A 26,119-nucleotide genomic window follows, 5' to 3' on the forward strand; every position below is an offset into this window, starting at 1 on the left:
CGATTGAGATTGACTGTCATGTTTAGCTTCTTCCATTTTCTAATAATTGCTCCAACAGTAGACCTTTTTTCACCAAGATGCTTGGCAATTTCTCCGTGGAGCTTTCCAGCCGTGTAGTGTTGTACAATTTTGTCTCTGGTGTCTTTGGACAGCTCTTTGGTCTTGGCCATGTTACAAGTATGAGTTTTACAGATTGTATGGGGCGGACAGGTGTCTTTGTGCAGCTAACGACCTCACACAAGTGCATCTGATTCAAGCTAATTGTCAGGTTCACCAATCAGACATTCATTAAACAGGACAAAAAAGGAAGCAAAGACACCAGTTCAAGTCTTGGGAGGAGAGAGGAGAGGAACTGTCTCGTACAATTCACCTCTGCACTCTATTTATTTAGTTTTAAGACGCCCCTTATTTACATGGATGTTACAAAAAGGAGACGACAAGCAAAACAAGGTGTACATGTTTCTGCGTGTGCATGTGTGGAAGATTGCTGAATACATGTGTGATCATCATTTCTTTAACAGGCACCAGTTCTAACAGTTCTGATGATTAGATGTTTTTATTCTTGCTATCTCCTGCTAGGAGGCTCCCACGTTATCTAGAGCAGAGCAAAGCATTTCATTATTGGAAGCAGATGTATGATAATTATGATCACAATTATTCCTACAATAATGCATGGAGTGGAGGTGGACTTTAAAAGGCAGACTAACAGGTCTTTCAGGGTCAGAATTCTAGCTGATGGGCAGGTGTTCAAATACTTATCTGAAGCTGTGTCACACAAATAAAAAAATCATACATTGTGATTTCTGGATTTTTCTTTTTAGATTATCTCTCACACAGTGGACATGCACCTATGATGAAAATTTCAGATCCCTCCATGATTTCTAAGTGGGAGAACTTGCAATATAGCAGGGTGTTCAGATACTTATTTTCCTCACTCTAACTTGCAGGCTCAGCAAAGCACCTTTATTTGAGCATCTTCCAAATACTTATTTGCAGCTGTATCACACAAATATATCGTTAAAAGTTCATACATTGTGATTTCTGGATTTTTCATTTAAGATTTTCTCTCGCACAGTGGACATGTATCTATGATGAAAATTTCAGACCCTGCCATGATTTCTAAGTGGGAGAACTTGCACTATAGCAGGGTGTGCAAATACCTATTTTCTTCACTGTATACTGTAGAATTATTTATTTCTTGCATTTAGTGAATAATGCTAAAGATAAACCCATCCATCCATTTTCTTAGCCCCTTATCCTCACGAGGGTTAAGGTTAGGTGAGGGAAGCTGAGCCTTCCAATTCTGGTGTCCAGGGCGAACGCCCCTTCCCCCAGGATGGGAAGGAAATGCACGGTCCATTCTCCTGTGCCCGTTTCCGTCGGTGTCCCTGCGGTGTTGGTCGCGGCGATGCCCATGATTTTGGGTTGCATGTGGCTGGGCCCCGCCTGGCAGTTGGGGTGCGTCATCACGGTTGTTGAAACAAGTCTTTACAGTGGAGAACCTGGTGGGAACTTGTTATCTTGTGAGAGACAATGTGTGCGAGTGGGAAAATAGGCACTTACCTGGGGGGGAAAAAAGTTTGCCCCCAAAAAAATGCCAAACAATGTGGGTTGCCAAAAAGAAAGGGGCAAAGTGCAGAAAAATAAATGCAAGCATATCGTAAAAATTTATTTGAAGAAAAGTGAATGAAAAAGAAAAAGTACCAGACAAATGATTGCAAAACAAATTAGTGCAGGACAAAAAGAGGCCAATGTTCCTTCTCTACTTAAACAGAAGGGGGTGGGGGGGGGCTCACCAGCACAAAGAAATTACAACTCTGCAGGCGTCATAAAATTGGTCTTAAGGTTGCTTTGCTGGGGGGGTCCCTTGGCGCAAAAAAAGGGGGCTCAAGGATGGTAAAAAGGGAGGAAAGGGTGCAAAAAAACAAATTTGTGTTTTTTTTTATATAACAATAGAAATACTCAGTTTGCTAAGGGGCACTTGCCCCAGGGGATAGTCCCCCAGCCGTTTAAGGAGTCGGCCCCTGAGTAAACCGGAGTCGTAACACATCTGAATAAATTTTCTTCAATCCAAATAATATTTAAGAAAATATATACTTATCTCTGTGTGCTGATTGATTAACGTATCGACGAGTAGTTTTGTGTCTTCATCAGAATCTATAGCACACAATTCTCAGCGGCAGCAGCGTCTTGTGTGTGTTGATCCTCAGGCGTTCAGAGTCGAACTTCTGTTTGTGTCCAGCTGCACGCTGGGGCTCTTATATCTCCCCACAATTGCAGTTTCATTTGTTTTGCAAATTTGGGCTGTGGATGGCTTGGAATGTGGGTGGACTTCTTCTTGTGGATAGGCACAACTAGAGTACTCCTTATCTTTTGGTGTTGGACTAGGAGTCCAAAATTTTCCACCAGCATTTGCATGTCTGTGAAAGCGACTTCATGCATTTGCAAGATGTTGTAGAAGAGTCGTTGAGGCCTCGCCCTGTGAACGTTCTGTCCTTCTCCCTCCCCTCGTTGTTGTTATCTTGCAGAGTTAGCTCAGACGACCGATATTAGCATTCAAATGCGGCACGCCGGTTGTTGAGTTGTTTCAATTTTGAGAGTTTATTTTTTGATTTTGTGCTAGGGTTAACCTTAAATTAGTATCCCAGGGTTTGAGTGTGTTAGGGTTGAATCTAAGAAAGGCTAAATAAAGTAAATCAACAGTTATGTTTAGGTATGGGGGGGAAGGAATATGATTTTGAAGTTTAAGATTGAAGTATTTTAGTTTTGAATTAAGATTAGAGTTGCAATAAATAGGTGGGTATTGTGGTTAGAAGAGGTTTGAGGAAAGTAGATCGGCTGTTGTGGTTAGGGGAGGTTTGGGGAAAGGCAAATCATTTTTAAATTTGTAGTAGAATATTTTAATTTTGAATTTAAGATTAGGGTAGTTGTAAAAATAGGTGATTATTGTGGTTAGGGAAGGTTTAAGGAATGTAAATTCACAGTTGTGTTTAGGGCGGTTTTGGGGGAAGGCATATAGTTTTTAAATTTAAATGGAATATGTTACAGTTAAAATTAAAATTCGAAATGAGAAGAAATTAGGCGGCTGTTGTGGTTAGAGAAGGTTTCGGGGGAAGGCTTATAGTTTTTAATCAGAAATTATATTTTAGGGTGAAAGAGGTGTTTTTTTTGGGGGGGGTCGAGTTTTAAGTCAAAATTGAACAAATACTATTTTAAGTTATGTTTTTAGGGGAGCTAATTTTACAATAATATAGAGCAGGTCAGTTTTAACCATCAGGGACCAGGTGCCAATTGTGGTGTGACATGTTATGATGAGCCTGAAAATTAGATTTTTTTAAGTAGTGTTAGAAAATGAGTTAGGTTAGGGGTGTGGTGGAACCTATCCAAGCTGTTAATGGGCAGGAAGCAGGGTACACCCTGAACTGGTTGCCACCCTATCATGGGGCACATTGAGACAAACGGCTGCACTCACAATCACACCTAGGGGCAATTTAGAGTGTCCAATAAATATTGCATGTTTTTGGGATGTGGGAGGAAACCGGACAGCCCATAAAGCACGCAGGCACAGGGAGTACATGCAAACTTCACACAGGTGGTTCCGGGATTGAACCCGGGATCTCAGAGCTATGAGGCCATCGCTTTGCAGCTGATTCACCGTGCCACCACTAAAGATCAACTTTCCACCGAAATCGGATTTTAAATGTCTAACAGAATATTTGTAAAAATAAATGAATTAATCACAATGAGTGTATTTTCCCAAAGCAGTCAACCCGAGTCTTGACAAGTGACTAGGGAGTTTTAATTTAGCTCAATTGCTTCCAGTGTCAAGGACTGTGTAAGTGTGTCTAAAGGTTTGGCGAGAGAAACACGTGACACAAGTGTGGCTAAGAGGTTTTTATACTGTTTACCCAGATTGGCTAAAGGGTTTCATGACCAAACCCAACCGTTTAAATTCAGTGTTCAGTGTCAAGAAGAGCTGAGGTAACCCTGCCTTCTTAACACTGAATTTAGACGGTGAATTTCAGACATCGAATTGTAGCCAGTTGAATTTCAGACACCAAATTGTACCCAGCAATATTTTAAAGGTTGAATTTTTTTACATGGTGAATTTGTTAACATTGAATAGTTAAACTGAAATACAGGTATTGAAAATGTGATCACTTTGAAATAACAATGAATTTTACAACAACATTAATTGGACATTCTAAATTCCACCTAGGTGTGATTGTGATTGCGGGTGTTTTTTCTATGTACCCAGTTCAGGGTGTACCCTGCATCCTGCCTGTTGACAGCTGGGATAGACTCCAGGACTCCCCGTGACCCATGTGAGGATAAGCAGCTAAGAAAATTGATGGATGAATTTTGCAACATAAAATTTTCAGTGGCATTTTTAATTCAAACCCTAACCCAAAAGAGCGAGAGGAAGACCAAAGAGAAGGTTTATGGATGTGGTGAGGGAAGACATGAGGGCAGTTGGTGTTGGAGAGGAAGATGCAGAAGATAAGCTAAGATGGCAAAAGATGACACGCTGTGGCGACCCCTAACGGGACAAGCCGAAAGGAAAAGAAGAAGATTCCACGCGGGATGGCTGCGCCAACACCCTCCTCTATGTCTTTTCCACTTTTGTGGAATGCCATCTCATTCTGAGAGCTAATTTTACTGTTACCAATGTTTACAGTATATACATTGTTTTGTTGATGTATTTTCTTTCTAGAATATTCAGTATTTCAACAAATTATACATTTCAGGGTCAGTTATTATCTATGAGCATAAATAATAAAATACAATTAATGGGATATAATTATGACTGGCGGCACGGTGGATCAGCTTGTAAAGGTTTGGCCTCACAGTTCTGAGGTCCCGGACCCGCCTTTGTGGAGTTTTCATGTTCTCCCTATTTTCAGTGGCATTTTTAATTCAAATCCTGGTGGCACATATTTACTTCCATCCAAAAAAAGTAAATCTCCCAAAGGGGGGGTGCTGTCATGATCCTGCCGCTTCAGCACGAGCTGTGCGGGTGCCCGTGCGGCTGCGCTAATTGGGAGGCACACACCTGTGCCTCATGCGGGCTGATCATCCCCCGTATATATTGGACCCGGTGACGACTGGTCCTCGGCCAGTTCGTTGAGCTTTATGTCCCGTTCCAGCACTCTCATATTCCTGACTGAACCTGTGTGTACCGACCTCCGTCCGTTCTCTGACCAACCTTGTAAGCCTGACTCCTTGATACTTCTGCCTGCGTTGATTGTTTCCCCGTGTACCGACTCCTGCCTGTCCGCTCATCTGTTCTCTTCGCCCGACGTCACAACTACCGCTGCTGCACCGGACTGCCTGCTCGATCCCCGACCTCTGCATACAATAAACGTGTCTTTTCTTGAACTACCTTGCGTCTTCCGAGTTCCTGCATTTGGGTCCTACCTCTCGTTCCGATGGGACATGACAGGTGCGCCCAAAAAGGAATACAAACCACTGGTTTAAAGGTATATGTCCCTTGCGATTGGCTAGCGGCCTGACTGGGCGTGCCCCACCTCTCGCCCAGAGTTAGCTTAGATAGATGCCAGCAAACCCGTGACCCGAGGATAAGTAGAATGGAAAATGGATGGATAAATAAACGGATGGACAATGCACCACGCGTTTTTTAATAGGAGAAAGGTCGAGACTGCTGGGAGGTTTTCTTGTATTTTCACTCTTTTACAATGAAGCTGGCGGCACTGTGGCACAACTGCAGTGTGTTTCCCTCGCAGTTCTAAGGACCAGGGTTCAAATCTGGGCCCTGCCTGTGTGGAGTGCATGTTCTCCCTGTGCCTCCATGGGTTTTCTGCGGACACTTGAGTTTCCACTCAAAAAACATACCCATGTTTATTGCTTCCTTTTTCCATTGGTAGATAACAATGTTTTTTTTAAGTGTTTCTGAGCCCTCCTGCAGACGATATCCTTTATACAATGATTCCATTTTTTAAAGAAGGGCCACCTGAGTGATCAAAGGTCACAGGGATTCACTGTTGGTTTTAGGCTCTTGCTGCTCACACCAGAGATTTCTACAGATTATCATATTTCGATATGGTGGATTATGGATAACATGTAAATTATCAGACTGTTTGTACATGCAGTTCTACCAGTGGTAAACCTTACGTCATCTTTGCTTGGTAAGAACTGAGTCTTATGGCCCCGTCACACAATGACGTTCTGGTCAACATTCTCTGAACATTTCAATCGTTCAATTTTTCAGCGTTCTCAAATGAGGATGACACATCTGGCGTGTGATTAACGTGTGTCTAACACATGACTAACGTGTGTCTAACGCACGAGAAGCGACCAAATAAGATACCCCTAAAAACCATTAGCGTGTACTAACGTGTCACTGGTGCACGACGAGCGATTTCTCAATGTTAGACGAGCGTGTTGAGCGTGTGACTAAACGGGTGAATAACGACAGAATAGCATTTTGCTGGCATGTAAATTTTACAGTGGAACGGGAACGAAAATGAAAATTTCATACTCACTTCAGTTGTTCTCGTGAGTTTGAACAATCAGCATCATGCCGCCTCGACAAAAAAAAGGTGGGGTGCGGACTTCAGCAACTAGCGCTGCAAGTAAGAATGAAAAGCATCAGTTTATATACCCATATGCTTGGACGTTCGGGAAACGCACGCATGACGCTCAATGGACGCCAAAGGACGTTCGTTTGACTTTAGTTACACGATGTGTGTGCTCGGGGATTGTTCAGTGGTCGTTGACAGGTCGCCAGTGAGTCGTTCACTGCAAAGCAAACGATTAAGTAACAACCAAGTAAAGCTCGAGTTACGACTGACTAACGATAGCCAAACGCGTGCAACGCTCGGCGAACCTTAGTAAAACATTCCACGAACGTTCTTGATTGTTCTGCAGTGTTTAAAATTAAACGTTGATGAACGCTGGTCTCGGTGAGAACTTTTCTGCATGTTCAAAACTTTTTTTCCAGACCGGCGTTCTCCGCCGATTCCCAGCGATCATTGACGTTCACTAGCGTTCACACAACGCTCTTCTGGCGCTATCCCGGCTACCATGGGCGACTACCAACGTTTCCACAAACGCTATAGAACACTGACCAGAACGTCATGGTGTAATGGGGCCATTACAGGGATGCTCATTTTAGACCCATATATGACACCTGTTTCAAATGAACCAGTTGATCTGTGGAATGTTCTAAACAGGTAGGTTTTTATAACATTCCTCAACATTCCCTGTCTTTTGTTTCCCTTTTCCTAGCTCTTTTCAACATGTTGCAGGCAACAAATTCAAAATGAGAGGATATTGGCCCAAAAAAATATATATATCAGTTTAAACATCAAATATATTGTCTTGGTCATGTATTCAAATGAATATACATTGAAAAGGGTTTGCAAATTTTATTAGTTTGTTTCTACTTTTGTTTTACACAATATGGTGTTTCTACATCTGAGTGAAACCTGTGTCATGGTCAATAAAAGTCTGTTTTTGAGCAATATCCATTCATCCATTTTCTGAGGTGCTTATCCTCACGAGGGTCACGAGAGTGCTCCACCCAATCCCCACTGTCTTTGAGCAGGAGGCAAGGTACACCCAGAACCTGTTGCCAGCCAATTGCAGACAGACAACAGTCACATTCACAATCACACATAGGGGCAATTTAGAGTCTCCAATTAATGCATATCTTTTGGATGTGGGTGGAAACCGGAGTGCCTGGAGAAAAGCCCTGCAGCCATGGGTCGAACATACTAATGTCACACCGGCGGGGCCGCGATTTTGACCCCGGTCCTCAGAACTGTGAGTGCCACAGTTGTGCCACCATGCTGCATTTTTGAGTAATATTATTTTTAAAATAAACCATTTCTATTTATATTATTTGTACAAATCACTATCAAGTATCGACACACTGTATCTCAAATTTAAGAACCTGCACTTACAAATTTAAGTACTTTTCCTTGTACACAGTCTAGGAAATAAAATATCATGAACAAATTCCGTCAATTCCATCAACGTAATCCCTTTCATTATCTTAAATGGGCACCACAAACTGAGGACATCAAGTCAACAACAAAGGAAATCTGTTTATTGCATGATGGTATTGTCTGCTTGGATCCCTACAGTGATTATGGCTTTGAGCGATGGACGAATGGGAAGTGTACTCCTGCCTTTTGGTTTCATCAATCGGCAATGTCCAGAAACTGCACTACAGGGATGACTTTCCTGAACAGCACTGGGTAAACACAGGATTATAACTGATTCATAGTCATTGGTTAAATGTGTAGTTGAAGATACATTCATGAGAGAGAGAAAGAGAACTTAAATGACATGTGGACTGAATCATTCAATATTTATTTTAAGAGATAACGTTTCAGAATCAGAGTGCAAAGATTTAAAAAAAAATAAATCTTGATACTTTTTGAACCCATTTTCAAACCAAAACTGTCTTTAGGTCATTACTTATCCAGTTATAGAGCAGTTTATATGCTAGGTATAACTCAGAATGTGTCATCTGTGTATTGAATCTACTGCCTCCCCATCTTCGACAATTGTTTGCTCTTTCCGGCTGTGATGTAGCAAAAGGCAGACCCTCCATTTATTTGGTGTGATAGCACATCCGTGTATGCACAAACGCACACACACGCGTGCACCCATGTACATGCACACACAGAGTTAATACTCGGTTCTCGAATGTCCCCGTTCTTGAACAAATCGGATTTCGAACGAAAAAAAATTCAAGATTTTTCTGCTTCTGATTACGAAAGGAAATCCAGTACTTGAACCCCCCAGAAAAATCTGGAAATAACATAATGCACGCGGCTCGACCAGATGACCCACAACGTGCTTTGTTATTGTGAATTCCAAAGTCCCCGAAAAAAACGGAAATAACATAAAGTGCGCATGCGGAAGTAAATATGTGCCACCAAGATTTGAGTTAAAAATGCCGCTGAAAATTTTATGTTGTAAAAACCACATTGTCATTTCAAAGTGATCACATTTTCAATAGCTGTATTTTGGTTTAACTTTTCAACGTTAACAAATTCGCCATATAAAAAAAATTCAACCTTTAAAATTAAAACACAATATTATCAGTCTCCTGAGATTCAACTGGCTAAAATTTGCTTTCTGAAATTTACCGTCTAAATTCAGTGTTAAGAAGGCAGAGATACTTCAGGTCAGAACCCAACACCAGCCAATCCAGTTATTCTTTCTAAGTACGGTTAGGGTTCAAGTAACTCTGCCTTCTTAACACTGAATGTAGACTGTGAATTTTAGATTGCGAATTGTAGCCAGTTAAATCTCAGGAGACTCATAATATTGTGTTTGAATTTTAAAGGTTGAATTTTTTTATATGGCAAATTTATTACACTGAAAAATAAAACAGAAATAAATCTATTGAAAATTTGATCACTTTGGAATAACACTGTGAATTTTACAACATAAAATTTTCAGCGGCATATTTAATTCAAATCCTGGTAGCACATATTTATTTCCACACACGCTTCCATATCCAGCTGAGCCACGAGGCACTTTGTTATTGTAAATTCCAACGCCCCCGAAAAAATCCGGAAATAACATAACACGCGCAGCCCAACCAGCCGACCCATGATGCGCTTTGGTATTGTGTATAACTCAGCCTCTATCTGCAGACGTGTCCGATAGCGACATCCACTGACTGTTTTTTTTCCATCTATTGAGGACTATTAACCCCTTATCATGGCTCCAAAGAAGCGATAAGAGAGTTCTTTGCGAAAAGAAAAGAACTTCCAGGGGGCAAGTCACTCCCACCGAAGAAATGTGATAGTTGATTGTTTTGCATTGCTTTTTTCTTGTGAACTTTAATAATACTCTCCATTAGCATTTTTAATACTCTTCCATTAGCAGTTTTGATTTGTTTCAAAGATTTCATTAACTCAAGTTATGAGTTAATGTTTTTGTATGTTACTTTTTGTAAAAATAAAAACAATATCTTTGCTTTTTTTCCCCCTCATTATTGCTTGTTTAAAGTTATTATGTACTTTTGCTAATAAAAAAAAAAGTCTACAAGGCTGGGGACCGAGTCGCTACAGTTATGGCAATGCATTCTTACCCTAGTCTACTCCAATACTAAAGAATACACTTTAAGCAAGAAATAAATTTATTTCTGAAATTATTTCATGATATACAGTCTTTAAACTATACATGTATTTGTACTAAGCAGTTTATTATCAGGAAAAGCTAAAAAAAAAAAAAAGAGCTTTAAGAAGCCAATTTTTGGGGGGTTGGAACACATTTCTTTTTTCATTAATTGTAATGGGAAATATTGATTCAGATTTTGAGCAAATCACTTCTCCAACCGCCTTCTGGAAAGGATTGTGGTCAAGAACTTAGGTTGTACTGTATATATTTGCCATACTGTACATGAAAGATAACCACTCGTTGATTCAGTTTAACCTGCAACTCCAGATCCTTTTTTCATACATTTCCAATGTTCACTGCATATAATCAACACCAATAGTTGCATGTACTACATGCAAATAAGTCCTTACCCGCAGTCTCTTTGTACTGGTTTTTCCTATTAACATGGCAACCAGTGCCTGGGCTGATGACAGGATTATGTAGGGAATAATCTTAACCACATCTAGTTTCATCCTGGCTCAAACTATGCCCAGTACTTTCTGAAATACGTTTCTGAAAACATGCCAGTTCAAAAGTTCAATTTATTTGCTCGGTATTAACGTAATGTACATTTTACCACCACTCCTCATCGATTGACATGAGAGGATTGACTGGTATTATATATTTATTCTATTGCTTGGAAAGCTAAAACACGTCTTATCATCATTCATTCAAACAGCTGCAGCAGTCTAAAACATTATGAAACAGCAAAATATGCAGCAGTAAACGTAACAGCGATGCCTGTGTGTGTGTGTGTGTGGTGTGTGTGTGTGTGTGTGGTGTGTGTGTGTGTGTGTGTGTGTGCAATGTGTGCATACAAACTGCTCTGTGTGACTATATCTGTAATTACTGACAATGCCAGGAATAGAAAGTAGATAATGCTGTCACTGCTTATTTTCACTAGGGTTGCCTATCAGCGACCACCTGTCTTCAGGCAAGAGGTAGGGTGCACTGAACTGGTTGCCAGTCAATTTCAGGGCACATAGAGACAAGCAACCGCACTCATGATCACACCTAGAATCAATTTAGAGTGTCCGATGAATGATGCATGTTTTTGGGATGCCGGAGGAAACCGGAGTGGCCGGAGAAAATCCAAGCAGGCACAGGGAGTACATGCAAACGCCACACAGGGAGGGCTGGGATTGAACCCAGGTCCTCAGAACTGTGAGGCCAACGCTTTCCAGCTGACCAACTGTGCCGCCACTTTTGATACCATAGATCACAATTAACTGATAAAAAGGTTGGAAATATAAATGTCCTTAAAATATTAAGGACCTACCTGGAAGAAAGAAGCTACTTTGTAAACATTGGAATTGCTCAATCTCAAAAAAATGGCAATGACCTACAGGTTCCCTCAAGGACAAAATTCTTGGACCCTTCCTGTTCAGCCTGTATGGGCTACCCATAAGTCAAATTTACCGGAAATTTAGTTTTGACTATCATAGCTATACAGATGACACACAGTCAGATGTTGTGCCACAGCCTAAAGCAGATAAATAACTGGGTGAGCCAACATTTCCTTAAACTAAACTACAACAAAACTGAGATAATTGTTTGTGGCAATAAAGAAAAAAAAAAGACTGCAGTTCATAAATACATGGACTCACTATCTTCAATTAGCAAAGACCAAGTCCAGAACCTTGGTGGTGTGAACCTGACCTTCAACAGTCATATCAAATCAGAACTGCCTTTACCATCTGAAGAACATATCTAGAGTGAACGCTTGCATGTGTCAAGCAGACAAGGAGAAGCTAGTCCATGCTTTTATCTCAAGTAGACTTGACTATTCTATTGTAATGGTCTTCTGACTCAGCTATCCAAATAGAGCATTAAGCAGCTATAGCTCATTCACAATGCTGCACCTCGGGTTTTGCTCAGAACAAAGCGGTCAGAGTATATAACTCCAATTCTAGTCTTTACACTGCCTTCCAGTCAGTTCAAGAGTAGATTTTAAAGTTGTGCTACCCGTCTATAAATCACTAAATGGTTTAGGTCCTGACTACATCCAGTAGGGCTCTGAAATCAACTGACTCAGGTCTATCATGGAGTGCAGAAACCAAAGCAAACATGGTGTAGCAACATTCAGGTATTATGCTACAAATAAAAACATTGAATGATGTGCCCATCCCCAAGTGTGAGGGTTTTCAAATCCAGATTAAAAACCTTTTTCTGATGCATTTTACAGTACTTCCACAATTCAGTGACATCTCTTGCACTAAAAGCTGTTTTAATTGTACTTTTTCAAATGTTTATATTCATGTATTTCAATGTTTTTAATCATATAAAGCGTATTGAGTTACCTTGTGTATGAACTATGCTATACAAATAAATTTGCTTTTTCTTTTCTTTGCTTTGCTTTGAAACGAAGACTCTAAATCGCCTGTAATTGTGTTTGTGAGTCCGACTGGTTGTTTGTTTCTTTGTGCCCTGCAATTGGCTGGCAACCACTTCACGGTGTTCCCTGCCTCCTTCCCGGAGATAGCTGGAATAGGTTCCAGTATTCCCATGACCTTTGCTATGTAAAATATTCACGAGTTTGTATTTCTTTTCCCAACATTAGCTACAGGAAGGTGGTCTCAAACAACTGTACTGCTGGAGTCATTGTGGAGTACACGGCCAAGAGGGAGCATTGCTCCATGCAACCACCTAAAGGTCTCCACCTTGTCACCAGTGAGGGTACACTGTCAGCTGAACTAGGCACCAATGTCACCTTTCTCATTTTTCTGGAGCAGGTAACGACCTTTTCTTAACTTCATGTACTTATTGGGTACTGCAATTGATGAAACACATTTCTTCATTCCTGCAAACTCCACCCAAGATATTACACATGTTCTAAGACATTTTCCAGGACTGGTGTCAAAAACCAGGATGTGTTTCAGGCAAAAGTGAAAGCCTTAAATACCTTTGGATAATTTTAAATGCCCAAATATTTTCCACAGTACTCAAGATGAGGTTGACAAACCTAGTTGAGCATGGAGAAATGTGATGAACACAGCTAAATATTAGAGTATGTAAGAGGGTATATCTAAACTTGATGGGACAAGCCATAGCAGAATGTCTTTGTCTTTATGTCTCAATTGACTGTCTGTTGTCGTCATGTATAGTGAAGAAAATAAGTATTTGAACACCCTGTTATATTGCAGGTTCCCCCAATTAGAAATCATGGAGGGGTCTGAAATTTTCATCGTAGGTGCATGTCCGCTGTGAGAGAGATAATCTAAAAAGAATAATCCAGAAATCACAATGCATGATTTTTTATCGATTTATTTGTGTGATACAGCTGCAAATAACTATTTGAACACCTGTCTATCAGCTAGAATGCTGACCCTGAAAGACCTGTTAGTCCGCCTTTAAAAGTCCACCTCAACTGCATGTATTATCCTGAATCAGATGCACCTGTGTGAGGTCGTTAGCTGCATAAAGACACCTGTCCACCCCATACAATCTGTAAGACTTAAACTTGTAACGTGGCCAAAACCAAAGAGCTGTCCAAAAACACCAGAGACCAAATTTTACAATTACACATGGCTGGAAAGGGCTACGGAAAAATTGCCAAGCATCTTGGTGAAAAATGTTACACTATTGGAGCAATAATTAGAAAATGGAAGAAGCTAAACATGATGGTCAATCTCAATCGGAGGGGAGCCCCATGCAAGATATCACCTCGTGGGGTCTCAATGATCTTTAGAAAGGAATCAGGCTAGGACTACACGACAGGACTTGGTCAATGACCTGAAAAGAGCTGGGACCACCGTTTCCAAGGTGACTGTTGGTAATACACTAAGACATCATGTTTTGAAATCATGCATGGCACAGAAGGTTCCCTTCTTAAACCAGCACATGTCAAGGCCGGTCTTAAGTTTGCCAATGGCCATTTGGATGATACAAAGGAGTCATGGGAGAAGGTTTTGTGGTCAGATGAGAGCAAAATGGAATTTTTTTGGTCATAAATCCACTAACTGTGTTGGGAGGAAGACGACTGATGAGTTCCATCCCAAGAACACCATCCCTACTGTAAAGCATGTGGTTGGTAGCATCATGCTTTGGGGTGTTTTTCTGCACATGGGACAGGACGACTGCATTGTATTAAGGAGAAGATGACCATGACCATGTATTGCGAGATTTTGGGGAACAACCTCTTTCCCTCAGTCAGAGTATTGAAGATGGGTCATTGCTGAGTCTTTCAACATGACTATGACCCAAAGCATACAGCCAGGAAAACCAAGCAGTGGTTCAATAAGAAGCATATCAGGGCTCTGGCGTGCCCTAGCCAGTTTTCAGACCTAAACCCAATAGAAAATATTTGGAGGGTGCTGAAACTCTGTGTTTCTCAGAGACAGCCCAGAAACCTGTCTGATCTAGAGAAGGTCTGTGTGGAAGAGTGGGCAAAAATCCCTCCTGCAGTCTGTGCAAACCTGGTGAACAACTACAGGAAACGTTTGACCTCTGTAATTGCAAACAAAAGCTACTGTACCAAATATTAACATTGGGTTTCTCAGGTGTTCAAATACTTATTTGCAGCTGTATCACACAAATAAATCGTAAAAAAAAATTATACATTGTGATTTCTGGATTTTTCTTTTTAGATTATCTCTCTCACAATGGACATGTAACTACGATGAAACTTTCAGACCCCTTTATGATGTATAGGTGGGAGAACTTGCACTATAGCAGGGTGTTTAAATACTTATTTTCTTCACTGTATGCACTAACCTGTATTTATAGCAGGCTGCAATGTTGAATTTACGAGTGTCGAACACGACTGAAGCAGGTGAGTCGAGCTTCTGGGGTTCAGCCGAAGAACAGGTGAAGAAAAGAAGAAGGAAAAAAAGTTTCCCTGGTCTCCCTGCTCGCAAGAAGTTCCTGTGGTGTACGCTTCCGTCCTTCCCCAGGGTGATCAAGCTCCACGAAGGGTAGTTTTGTGCATGAGCAGGATGTGCTGCAGTCGGGGATGCTCCGATGTGACACGGCGTGACCTTATGGTTGGCCATGTTAGTCGGATGAGATAGCTGCGAGCGAGCACGGGGTGAGCAACAACGAACAGGTTTCCAAGAGAGAAACCACAGGCAAAATAAAGGGAACTGTGGGTCTGGCATTTTTATGGGGTTGGGTGTCAACTTTTAGCTCCGTGTCCACTACACCTGTCGTGGTGAACTTTGGGTCTTGCCTCATAAGATGGTATAGCAAGAAATCGTAAAGAACCCAGTACTAAAGGGACTTCAGGAACACAAGCCTACTACTTTTTAACAGCAAACAGTGCTAACACATCACATGAATCAGTCATTTAGGCAGAAATTAAACTTTTACTGTTTGTACAGATTCATTCATATTACGGTAATGTGATTGAGTATGGACAATGAGTTCATTTTCTGTGACCCCCTTTTTCCTTTTAATTGTAGTAACATTTACCTGACAACATGGGTTCAGAGCCCACTATTTAATGGTGTGTACGTGACTTCAGATGTTTCTCCCTGTCAGTATGTGCCCTGCAACTAATTTACGATCAGGTAAGGATGTAGTCTGCCTTTCGTCCTGAAGTCAGCTGAGGTAGGCTCCAGCACAACGCAATGCTGAAACAGGATAAGCGATACTGAGAATGGATGGATGGATAACAAATTGGAAATTCACTGGATAAAGCAGATCACTTGTCTCTTATTCATCTTTTGATATGAAACCTAAATGTTTTTATTCGATAGAAAAAGTGGGAACACAATTGTTCCAATAACTAGGAGTGAGTGTATGTTTGACCCTGTCAGTTTTCTCACAGAAGACAGTAATGCGCCCTACCTAAGAAGGGCAACAATGACAACTTTGAACACAGCAGAAGGCCAGCCCTTCAGATATTTTCTCTCTTTACAGGGTGACGTGGCACGGACAAGCATTACACTGGACTTCGGGGATGGGCATGCTCTGACATATTCTAATCTGAGCTCCATTGAGAATGGAATAAAACATATCTACAGTAATGCAGGGATCTACCGGGTGACTGCTGTGGGGAATAATATCCTTGGCACAGAGACTGCGGTTCTCTACCTGCACATAATATGTGAGATATATAAATATATTTATATACATACATACATATAGTTTTATATCTATGTTTATAATGAGGCAGAATGGTGGATGGACATCTACCTCACAGGACCTGGGTTCAAATCCGGCCTAACCTGAGTGGAGTTTGCATGTTCTCCCTATGTCCGCAAGGTTTTTCTCCAGCTACCCCAGTTTCCTTCCACATCCTAGAATCGTGTATGATAGATTAAGTGAACGCTCTAAATTGCCAGTAGGTGCGAATGTGAGCTGTGAATGGTAGTTTTGCTACATGTGCCCTGCGATTTGCTGGCAACCAGTTAAGATTTACCCGCCTTTCACCCGAAGGCAGGTGAGATAGTCTCCAGCACACCCGCAATCCTTGTGAGTATAAGCGGTGTCCAAATAAATGGATGGATAAATGTGTTTTAGGTAAAGAACAGTTTTCTCAGGTTTTGTGGTCATGCATTTAAATAACACAGAGAACATTATGAATACCGAGCATCACAATTATATGTATTTCCCTTCAATTTATGTAATGTACTTTCAGTAAGTATTTGTGTTCCTTATTAGGTCACCTGGAATCCATCCATCTCTCAGCTCCCTTTGTGACTGTGAAGAATAAAGAAGTGAACCTGTCAGTGATTCTGTGGCCGAGCCAAGTGGGAACGGTTACCTATACCTGGTGGATTGGAAATACCACCAAGGTATTGTATATATTTAGTCGCCCTGAATATGTGCTGAATCCTTCACTAATAGAAAATATTTTACAAAACAATGGTTCAGTTCGGCGGCACGGTGATTCAATGGAAAGCGTTGGCTTCACAGTTCTGAGGTCCTGGGTTTGATCCCAGACCGCCTGTGTGGAGTTTGCATGTTCTCCCCGTGGCTGCGTGGGTTTTCTCCAGGCAGCTGGGTTTCCTCCCACACCCCAAAAACATGCAACATTAATTGGACACTCTAAATTGCCCCTCGGTGTGATTGTGGGTGTGGCTGTTTGTCTCTATGTGCCCTGTGATTGGATGGCAACCAGTTCAGGGTGTACCCTGCCTCCTGTCTGTTGACAACTGGTATAGGCTCCAGCACTCCCCGCAAGCCTCGTGAGGATAAAGCAGCTCAGAAAATGGATGGATGGGTTCACTCATTATGCAAAGCAAATTTATATGTATAGCGCATTTCATACACGAGGTAACTCAATGTGCTTTACAAGATTAAAAGCATTTGAAAACAAAGGGATTAAACATTTAATACACAAGTATGCAAGTAATATAATTAAAAAGTGGATTTTCTCAAAAAAGCATGTGAAAAACAGAGTTTCAACCTGGATTTAAAAACATTCACACTTGGGGCAGACCTCACCTTTGTTGGAAGCTTATTCCATTTGTGTGCAGCATAATAGCTAAATGCTGCTTCGCCATGTTTGCTTTGGACTCTGTGTTCCACTATTTGACCCGAGTCAGTCGATCTCAGAGCTCTACTGGGTTTGTATTTCGTAAGCATTTCTGTCATGCATTCAGGACCTAACTCATTTAGTGATTTATAGACCAGTAGCAGAACTTTAAAATCTATTCTAAAACTGACTGGAAGCCAGTGGAAAGACTTTAGAATTGGCGTTATATGCCCTCACCGCTTTGTTCTGGTCACAACCTGCACACATTCTTTACAAGCTGCAGCTGTTTAATGCTCTTTTTAGGGAGCCCAGTCAGAAAACCATTACAGTAGTCAAGTCTACTTGAGATAAAAGCATGGATGAGTTTTTCCTGGTCTGCTTGACACATATAAGCCTTTATTCTAGATATATTCTTCAGATGGTAGAAGGCAGTTTTTGTGATTGATTTGATATGTTTATTGAAAGTCAGGTCAGAATCAATCAGAACACGAACGTTTCGGACTTGGTCATTGGTTTTTAAAAATAGCGAGTCCATATATTTACTAACAGCAGGTCTCTTTTCTTGATTGCCAAAAACAATTGTCTCAGTTTTGTTGTGATTTAGTTGAAGAAAATTTTGGCTCATCCAGTTATGTACGTATTTGATTTGGACTGTGGCACAGTATCTCAATTGAACTGTAGTCATCTGGAGACACTGCTAAATATAACTGTGTCATCTGCATAGCTATGACAGTCTAAATAAAAGTTTAGAAGAATTTGACCAAAGGGTAGCATATACAGGCTGACCAGTAGAGGTCCAAGAACTGAACCCTTAAGGGACCCCATTGGTCATTGCCGTTTGTTGAGATTGAGCACTTCCAATGGTTACAAAGTAGCTCCTTTCCTCCAGGTAGGACCTAAACCATTTAAGGACTGTTCCATTCAGTGTGATGTTTCCAACCTGTTCAGCAGTATATTATGATCTATTGTAGCAAAAGTCGCGCTGAGACCTCAATCCAAGACCAAAATTGACACCTTTCCTGAGTCAGTATTCAACCTTATATCATTTAGCACATTGATAAGAGCAGATTCCGAGCAGCTCGGCTAACGGCCCACCGCCGGAGCTCGCTTGTCAGACTCCGCGTCATTCCCATCCGAAGAACCATCCGAATATTCAACATTATTTAAAGCCACAGGTTGAAATCTGATTGGGAGGCCGCGAGCCGAGCTCTGGCGGATGCTGCGAGCTGAGCTTCGGTGGTAGCGGAGGCCATAAACTAAGCTGAGTTTATTAAAACGATAATCTTTGGGTCACCTTTATCTAAAAAACACAAATATTCAAGTGCTAAAATCACCCAGTATAGTTTCTTTACATTGAAATTATGATTTAAAAATAAAGGCAATACCAGCACCTTTTTTTCCATTTGACACTTAAAATTAAAATTTGCTGGTTTGCTGGTGATTGCCATTTAAAATGGTATTACAGCTACTTTCTGTTCACCACGTTTCATTTACTAACAAAAAGTCCAGATCAAGGGCTGTAATGATGTCATTAATCAACATTGATTTGTTATCCAGTGACCTGATATTAAAAAGAGATAGCTGGAGACAATGGTTCGATAGACTCACATGTTATCCTCACGAAGTTTGAATTTCTACTTTTTTTGTGCCATATCTTTTTGACCAACTTTCTGTTCCTTGTAATTACAGGGATGAAAAATGCTTGTTCTCCATAGGGGTCTAAATTATCCTAGTAAATATCAGTCAGATTTACAGATAAAACTCTCCATGGGTGGAGGAGTGTCCTTTCACATCTTAGTGGATGGTGGTTTCAGGCGAGGGGGTATATATCTTGGCGTGGTATGGGCTGGACTCCATCGTTGACAATGGTCTTCATCCTATCCACCAGATCCAACATTACATTCAGCTTGGGAGAGGGGGAGCCAACATTTACTGCAGATTGTTTGGATGTCGTAGTCACAGAGGGGAAATTCTGAGGTGTGGATGGCTGCAATGGGGCAGGAAGAGGTGTGGGAGATTTAAAGTGGTGGCACATTGCATTTGTCATTTGCTCATCTGATTGTTTGGATGACACAAATGAATCTGTGTGCACTTTGTCTCGCGTTATCTCTTGTTCCTCCGATTGTTTTGGAACAACTGGATCTTTTTGTCCTTGATTTTTGTAAACATTGTTTTACAGGGCAGTGAATGACGCACACAGTAGAAAATGTTGGCAGACAATAACTTAACCCCTTGTCTACTTAGACACAAATTGTCTGCTTTGTAAACATTTTTACACTCACAAAAAAAGCTGAAATTGTCAATGAAACTCATAGATATTGCAGTGCACACAATGCTCAACCACCAATTCAACGAAGCCTCGAGAAATGTTCATCTCCAGATTGTACAAGTGGGAGAACTCCGCTTATAAACACCTCAGCTTCTATACCTTGCACCTAGGAGATCAATGAAATTCCGCTTCAGTACCTCCGATTGCTGCTTGAGAACATCCAGGGCCCCTGTGTGTATAATGACAGATATCACAGTTGGGTTCTAATCAGTGATCTTCAGGATTTTTTGAGAGATATCAGACACGTGGCATTAATAAAGCACAGTACTTTGGTCTTCTCACTGAATAAGTGTTTCAGATCCTTGATGGCTACATCACCAACTATTAACGTTTTGGGTCCCAATTTTTTTGAGGATGAGCATTCTTGCTCTGGGTCTTGTAAGAGTGCCTCAAATCTATTTGTAAGTCTGATGTCAATATTTTACACTGACTCACATTCTTTTTTGTTGCTCTTCACTGTAACGACCATCCATGGCCGCTCACTTAATGTTGAGGTGATTCCTTGGTAATCTCCTGGTGCTGTTGTGACTTCCTTTTTAAATGTCCCATATTTTTGGGCTCTGCTCCCTGTAAATTCCAGGGAGAACTACTGGAGGGTCCGATATCCTTTCCACAGTTCACGTCAATCCTCATTGTTGAGCTAGGTGGCTATCTGTTAGCACACCTCTGCTCACCATTTTGAGACATCTGTAGAGTGGTTTCATTCCCCAACTGTCCATTTCCATCCACATAGACTTCAAGACAGTAGATTTTTGATTTCAGAATTGACACCCTCTGCAGTAGTCCATGATAGTCCTCAGTAGAGAAGGGAGGCATCGTGATGGCTGGTCTTGTTGCTAACACCAGGCTTGTTAATTGGAAACTCGAAATTGCTACAAGGTGTGATTGTAAGTGCGACAGTTGTCTGTCTCCATGTGTCTTGCGATTGACGTCAACCAGTTCAGGGTGTTTTTCTCCTCAAGAATCTCCCACTTGTTTCTGGTCACATTGTTTTCCATTCACCAGTTGAAAAGTAGAACCATTTGAAGAGGTCATATTCTTTAAGATCCAAGTAAATTACTTGTATCTTGTATTACTTATTAAAAATAGCAGAATCACCAAGAAAGAAAAGGAAAGCGCATGGATGGCTTCTAACAGTGTGGGAAATTCAAGACAGGTGAATTATGCTGGTTGGATTCAACCGTCCACAAAAAGCTCAGACTATTCCTTCTGTCTGCCATGGAAAGCAAATGTAAAGGTATCTGCCTCAGGATCTCATGACCAACACAAGATTTTTGAGACGAATGGCCACAAGGAAACTGTTCATAAGTTGAAAACATTGGTGAACATTTTCCTTCAAGTAAAACAGTCTGTTGCCGAACACAACCTACCTGGCACAGTAGCCAATCATTTTAAAGGGTTGCTTAAAGAAATGTGGACAGATTCGAAGATTGCAAAGGTGAGGTATTTTTTTATACAGTACAGTATTTTACACATTATATTTCAACTGGGTGGCACAGGGGTGCAGCTGTAAAGCATTGGCCTCACAGTTCTGAGGTCCAGGGTTCAATCCTGTCCCCACCTGTATGGAGTTTGCATGTTCTTCCTGTGCCTGCATGGGTTTTCTCCAGGCACTCTGGTTTTCTCCCACATCCAAAAAACATGCAACATTAATTGGACAATCTAAATTTCCCCGAGGTGAGATTGTGAGTGCAGCTGTTTGTCTCTATGTCCCCTGCGATTGGCTGGCAACCAGTTCAGGGAGTGCCCTGCCTCCTGCTTGTTGACAAGTGGTATAGGTACTCCCACAACCCTTGAAGGATAAGCGGCTAAGAAAATGGATGGATGGATGGATGGATGGATGGATGGATGGATGGATGGATGGATGGATGGATGGATGGATGGATGGATGGACGGATGGATGGATATTTCAAGTGTCTGTTTTTGAGAATAATTTCTTTTAACAGCCTCAAACTAATATTGAATGACAGAAAAACTTCACACATTTAAAGGACTTTTCCTGCCAGCGTACAAAGATGACGATAACTGCAAAGAATTGCCTGGCTACAACCTACAATGATCCAGTCACCACAAGACGCAAGACCTAGTGCTTCACCCTCGCGGTTGATGAAAGCAATGACCAAAATGCTGTTAAAAACCTACTCATTCTGGACAGATTTTTTTGATGTAAAAGTACAAAAACCAGGCTCCTGGATTTATCAGTACTGCTCTCAGGTACAGCTTCGACAGTTGATGGAATTTTCCAAAAACATAAAATTCCTTGGAAAAATGGTGTTGGATTTCCAAGTGATAACTTTAATACGATCATTGGCCACAAACATTTTTTTGTCCAGATTCAAGGTTCAGCATCCAAAAATGTTCGTTGTGGGCTGTACTTTATCTGCTGTTGAGCAAGTCTGTGTGTGTTTGTGTGAAATCTTGAGTGAAACTGCTACCTTCTTCTTCTTTTCCTTTTGGCATGTCCCATTAGGGATCGCCACAGCATGTCATTTTTTTTCATCTAAGCCTATCTCGTACATCTTCCTCTCTAACACCCACTGTCCTCATGTCTCCTTTGTTGTTCTTCTCGCTCTTTTGCCTAGCAGCTCCATTCTAAGCACCCATCGACTAATATACTCACTCTCTCGCCTCTGGACATGTCCAAACCATTAAAATCTGATCTCTCAATCCTTGTCTCCAAAATATCCAACTTTGGCTGTCCCTCTAATGAACTCATTTCAAATCCTATCCAACCTGCTCACTCCGAGCGAGAACCTCAACATATTCATTTGTGCCACCTCCAGTTCTGCTTCCTGTTGTTTCTTCAGTGCCACCATCTCTAATCCGTACATCATGGCCAGCCTCACCACTGTTTTATAAACCTTGCCCTTCATCCGAGCAGCAACTCTTCTGTCACATAGAACACCAGACACCTTCCGCCAGCTGTTTCTCCACTTCCTTACCACACTCATCATTGCTCTGGATTGTTGACCCCAAGTATTTGAAGTCGTCCACCCTCGCTATCTCTTCTCCTCACTCTCACTCACTCACAGCCTCACTCTTCCCCCTCTGCCCCTCCCATTCATCCACATATATTCTGTTTTATTTCAACTAATCTTCATTCCTCTCCTTTCTAGTGCATGCCTCCATCTTTCTAATTCTTTCTCCACCTGCCCCCTGTTTTCACTGCATATCACAATATCATCTGCGAACCTCATGGTCCAAGGGGATTCTTGTCTAACCTTCTTTACCTCAAATTCTTCTGTTATTCCTATGGCACAGCTCACCACTGTTCTGTTGCCCTCATACATGCCCTCCACTATTGTAACATATTTCTCTGCCACACCAGACTTCCGGATAATGCAGCCCTATGAGGGCACAAGCCAGTGCAATCTGTAGGCCAGTCCCAAGCCCGGATAAATGGGGGTTGCGTCAGGAAGGGCATCCAGCGTAAAACTGTGCCAAAACAAATGTGAGCATTCATCGAAAGAATACGATACCGGATCGGTCATGGTCCATCTTACCAAAAACCGCCACTGGCAATGCTGACGTGCAGGCCGTCAGTGGAAATTCAGCTACTGTGGGTCGAAGATAAAGAAGAGGAGGAAAATGGATTCGTCAGCAGAAGAAGAGGACTGAGTGTAGGGAATAAGAGGAATGCACAGAGCCTGCAATGGATCGGAGGGACTTTGAATGGCAATGATCAGTAAAGGGGAAGTTAGAAAGGCACTACAAAGGACGAAAAATGCAAAGTGTTATGTGTGTGTTGTGTATTTTTATTTTCCTTTCATACTTTTATTTATTATGGTGCGGTTCTTTTGTGATGTGGAATTCTGGAATGTTCCGAGAGGTGCCAATATAAGAAGACTGAGAAGGACCATCAACAGAGCTTCTTACCAGCACTCTTTGGACAAGTAGACTAGTACACGCCACACTGCATTCTGCCTTTTATTCTTGGACATTTCTGGACATTTGTTAACTTGGAATATTCGCTGGAAAGAATATTTGCCTGGTTGTTCAACTGTGGTGACTATTCATAGCTTGGCTCAACTACTCAGTCTTTGAACTTCTATTCAGTTATGATTTTTATTTTTGTGTTGTGTTGTAGTGTGTGATTACATTGTTTTAAATGCAATACAACTGCTTTGTCATATTTTGTTGGTTTGAGTTTGGGGATTTTAGTCTAAATTCACACGCAACAAAAGGCAGTTAGTCCTGATGACATACGTACCCGTGGAGGTATGGAAGGAGTTTGGAGAGGTGGGTGTGGGGTTTTTGACCAACTTATTCAACAGTATACTAGCAGGCGAAAAGATGCCTGAAGAATGGAGGAAAAGTGTTCTAGTTCCCATTTTTAAGAACAAAGGCGATGTTCAGAGCTGTGGGAATTATAGAGGAATAAAGTTGATGAGCCACACAATCAAGGTATGGGATAGAGTCGTGGAGGCTCAACTCAGGACAGAAGTAAGTATCTGCGAGCAACAGTATGGTTTAATGCCTAGAAAGAGTAATGCAGATCCATTATTTGCCTTGAGGATGCTAGTGGGAAAGTACAGAGATGGTCAGAAGGAGCTACAAAGACTAGAGAAAGCCTATGACAGGGTACCAACAGTATGGGTTCATGCCTAGAAGGAGTACCACAGATGCATTATTTGCCTTGAGGATGCTAGTGGAAAAGTACAGAGAAAGTCACAAGGTGCTACATTGTGTCTTTGTGGAACTCGAGAAAGCCTATGACAGAGGACCAAGAGAGGAACTGTGGTACTGCATGTGTAAGTCTGGTGTGGTGGAGAAATACATTAGAATAGTACAGGACACGTTTGATGGCAGCAGAACAATAGTGAGGTATGCTGTAGGTGTGACAGAAGAATTTAAGGTGGGACTGCATCAGGAATCAGTTCTGAGCCCCTTTTTCTTTGCTGTGGTAATTGAACACCCTGTTGGTTGACAGAGGAGGTTACACTGGAATCCCCTTGAACCATGGTATTTGCAGATGATATTGTGATATACAATGAAAGCAGGGATCAGGTGGAGGAACAATTACAAAGGTGGAGGCATGCACTCGAAAGGATAGGAACGAAGATCAGCCGAAGTAAAAGAGAATTTATGTACGTGAATGAGAGGGACTGAAGAAATAATCGACACAAAATATGCACTTTAAATGCTATTCACATACTCCCAGTGTGTGTGCTTGCGGTGTTTGTTTGGGTGTGATAGTGGCAGTCGGCTGACACCTCTCTTGTGTAATTAGGAGTGTGATATTATACAGCTGTTGATAAAGTTCTCTCAAAGGAGTACTGAGGTCCTCACTCTGACCACCCCTTAACTCTCTTCCTCTTTTTCCCTGTTATTTCTCCAACAGCCCATAATCACCCTAGAGGCAAGTGTGACATGTACATTTTCCCAGGAAGGCATCAGTACAGTCACAGTGCAGGTCTCTGCAGGGAATACTATTTTACAGGAAAGAAAGGCCATCTGTGTCCATGGTGAGGGAACTTTGTAGCTGTTTCTGAGATTCTGTTGTTGTAGGAAGTATGTCATGACAGCCTGTAACAAGTAACATTCATCATTATTATTGTTAAAGTATACAGTATTCACAAACTGTAATGTTGCTCTGATCATCATTACTGCTGTTCTTCCAAGTGTTGTTCTTAATTTCATTTTGGATAGTTTCCTCTCAATTATGGCACCTTCCTGTAGATACAGTGAAGAAAATGAGTATTTGAACACCCTGCTATCTTGCAAGTTCTCCCACTTAGAAATCATGAAGGGGTCTGCAATTTTCATCGTCTGTGCATGTCCACTGTGAGAGAGATAACCTAAAAAGAAACATCCATAAATCATAATGTATGATTTTTTAATGATTTATTTGTGTGATTTCACTGCAAATAAGTATTTGAACACCTGAGAAAACCAATGTTAATATTTGGTGCAGTAGCCTTTGTTTGCAATAACAGAGGTCAAAGGTTTCCTGTAGGTGTTCACCAGGTTTGCACACACTGCAGGAGGGATTTTGGCCCACTCCCTCACGCAGATCTTCTCTAGATCAGACAGGTTTCTGGGCTGTCACTGAGAAACACGGAGTTTCAGCACCCTCCAAATATTTTCTATTGGGTTTAGGTCTGGAGACTGGCTTGGCCATGCCAGAACCTTAATATGCTTCTTACGGAGCCATTCCTTGGTTTTCCTGGGTATGTGCTTTGGGTCATTGTCATGTTGAAAGACCCAGGCACGACCCATCTTCAATG

General features: G+C 41.4%; 1 protein-coding gene across 1 annotated transcript in view; it reads left to right on the forward strand.

Moving 5' to 3' along the window:
- LOC133506098 (VPS10 domain-containing receptor SorCS1) overlaps nucleotides 1-26,119 on the forward strand; it is a 221,651-nt gene that overhangs the window by 169,011 nt on the left and 26,521 nt on the right. The window contains exons 17-21 of the mRNA XM_061829867.1: nucleotides 8,109-8,222; nucleotides 12,704-12,875; nucleotides 16,003-16,189; nucleotides 16,747-16,880; nucleotides 25,234-25,357. Coding sequence (XP_061685851.1) covers nucleotides 8,109-8,222; nucleotides 12,704-12,875; nucleotides 16,003-16,189; nucleotides 16,747-16,880; nucleotides 25,234-25,357 — 731 coding nt within the window. The remainder of the gene's footprint in view (nucleotides 1-8,108; nucleotides 8,223-12,703; nucleotides 12,876-16,002; nucleotides 16,190-16,746; nucleotides 16,881-25,233; nucleotides 25,358-26,119) is intronic.

The sequence above is a fragment of the Syngnathoides biaculeatus genome, chromosome 9 (assembly GCF_019802595.1).
Source record: "Syngnathoides biaculeatus isolate LvHL_M chromosome 9, ASM1980259v1, whole genome shotgun sequence".
In the NCBI taxonomy this organism is placed as follows: Eukaryota; Metazoa; Chordata; class Actinopteri; order Syngnathiformes; family Syngnathidae; genus Syngnathoides; species Syngnathoides biaculeatus.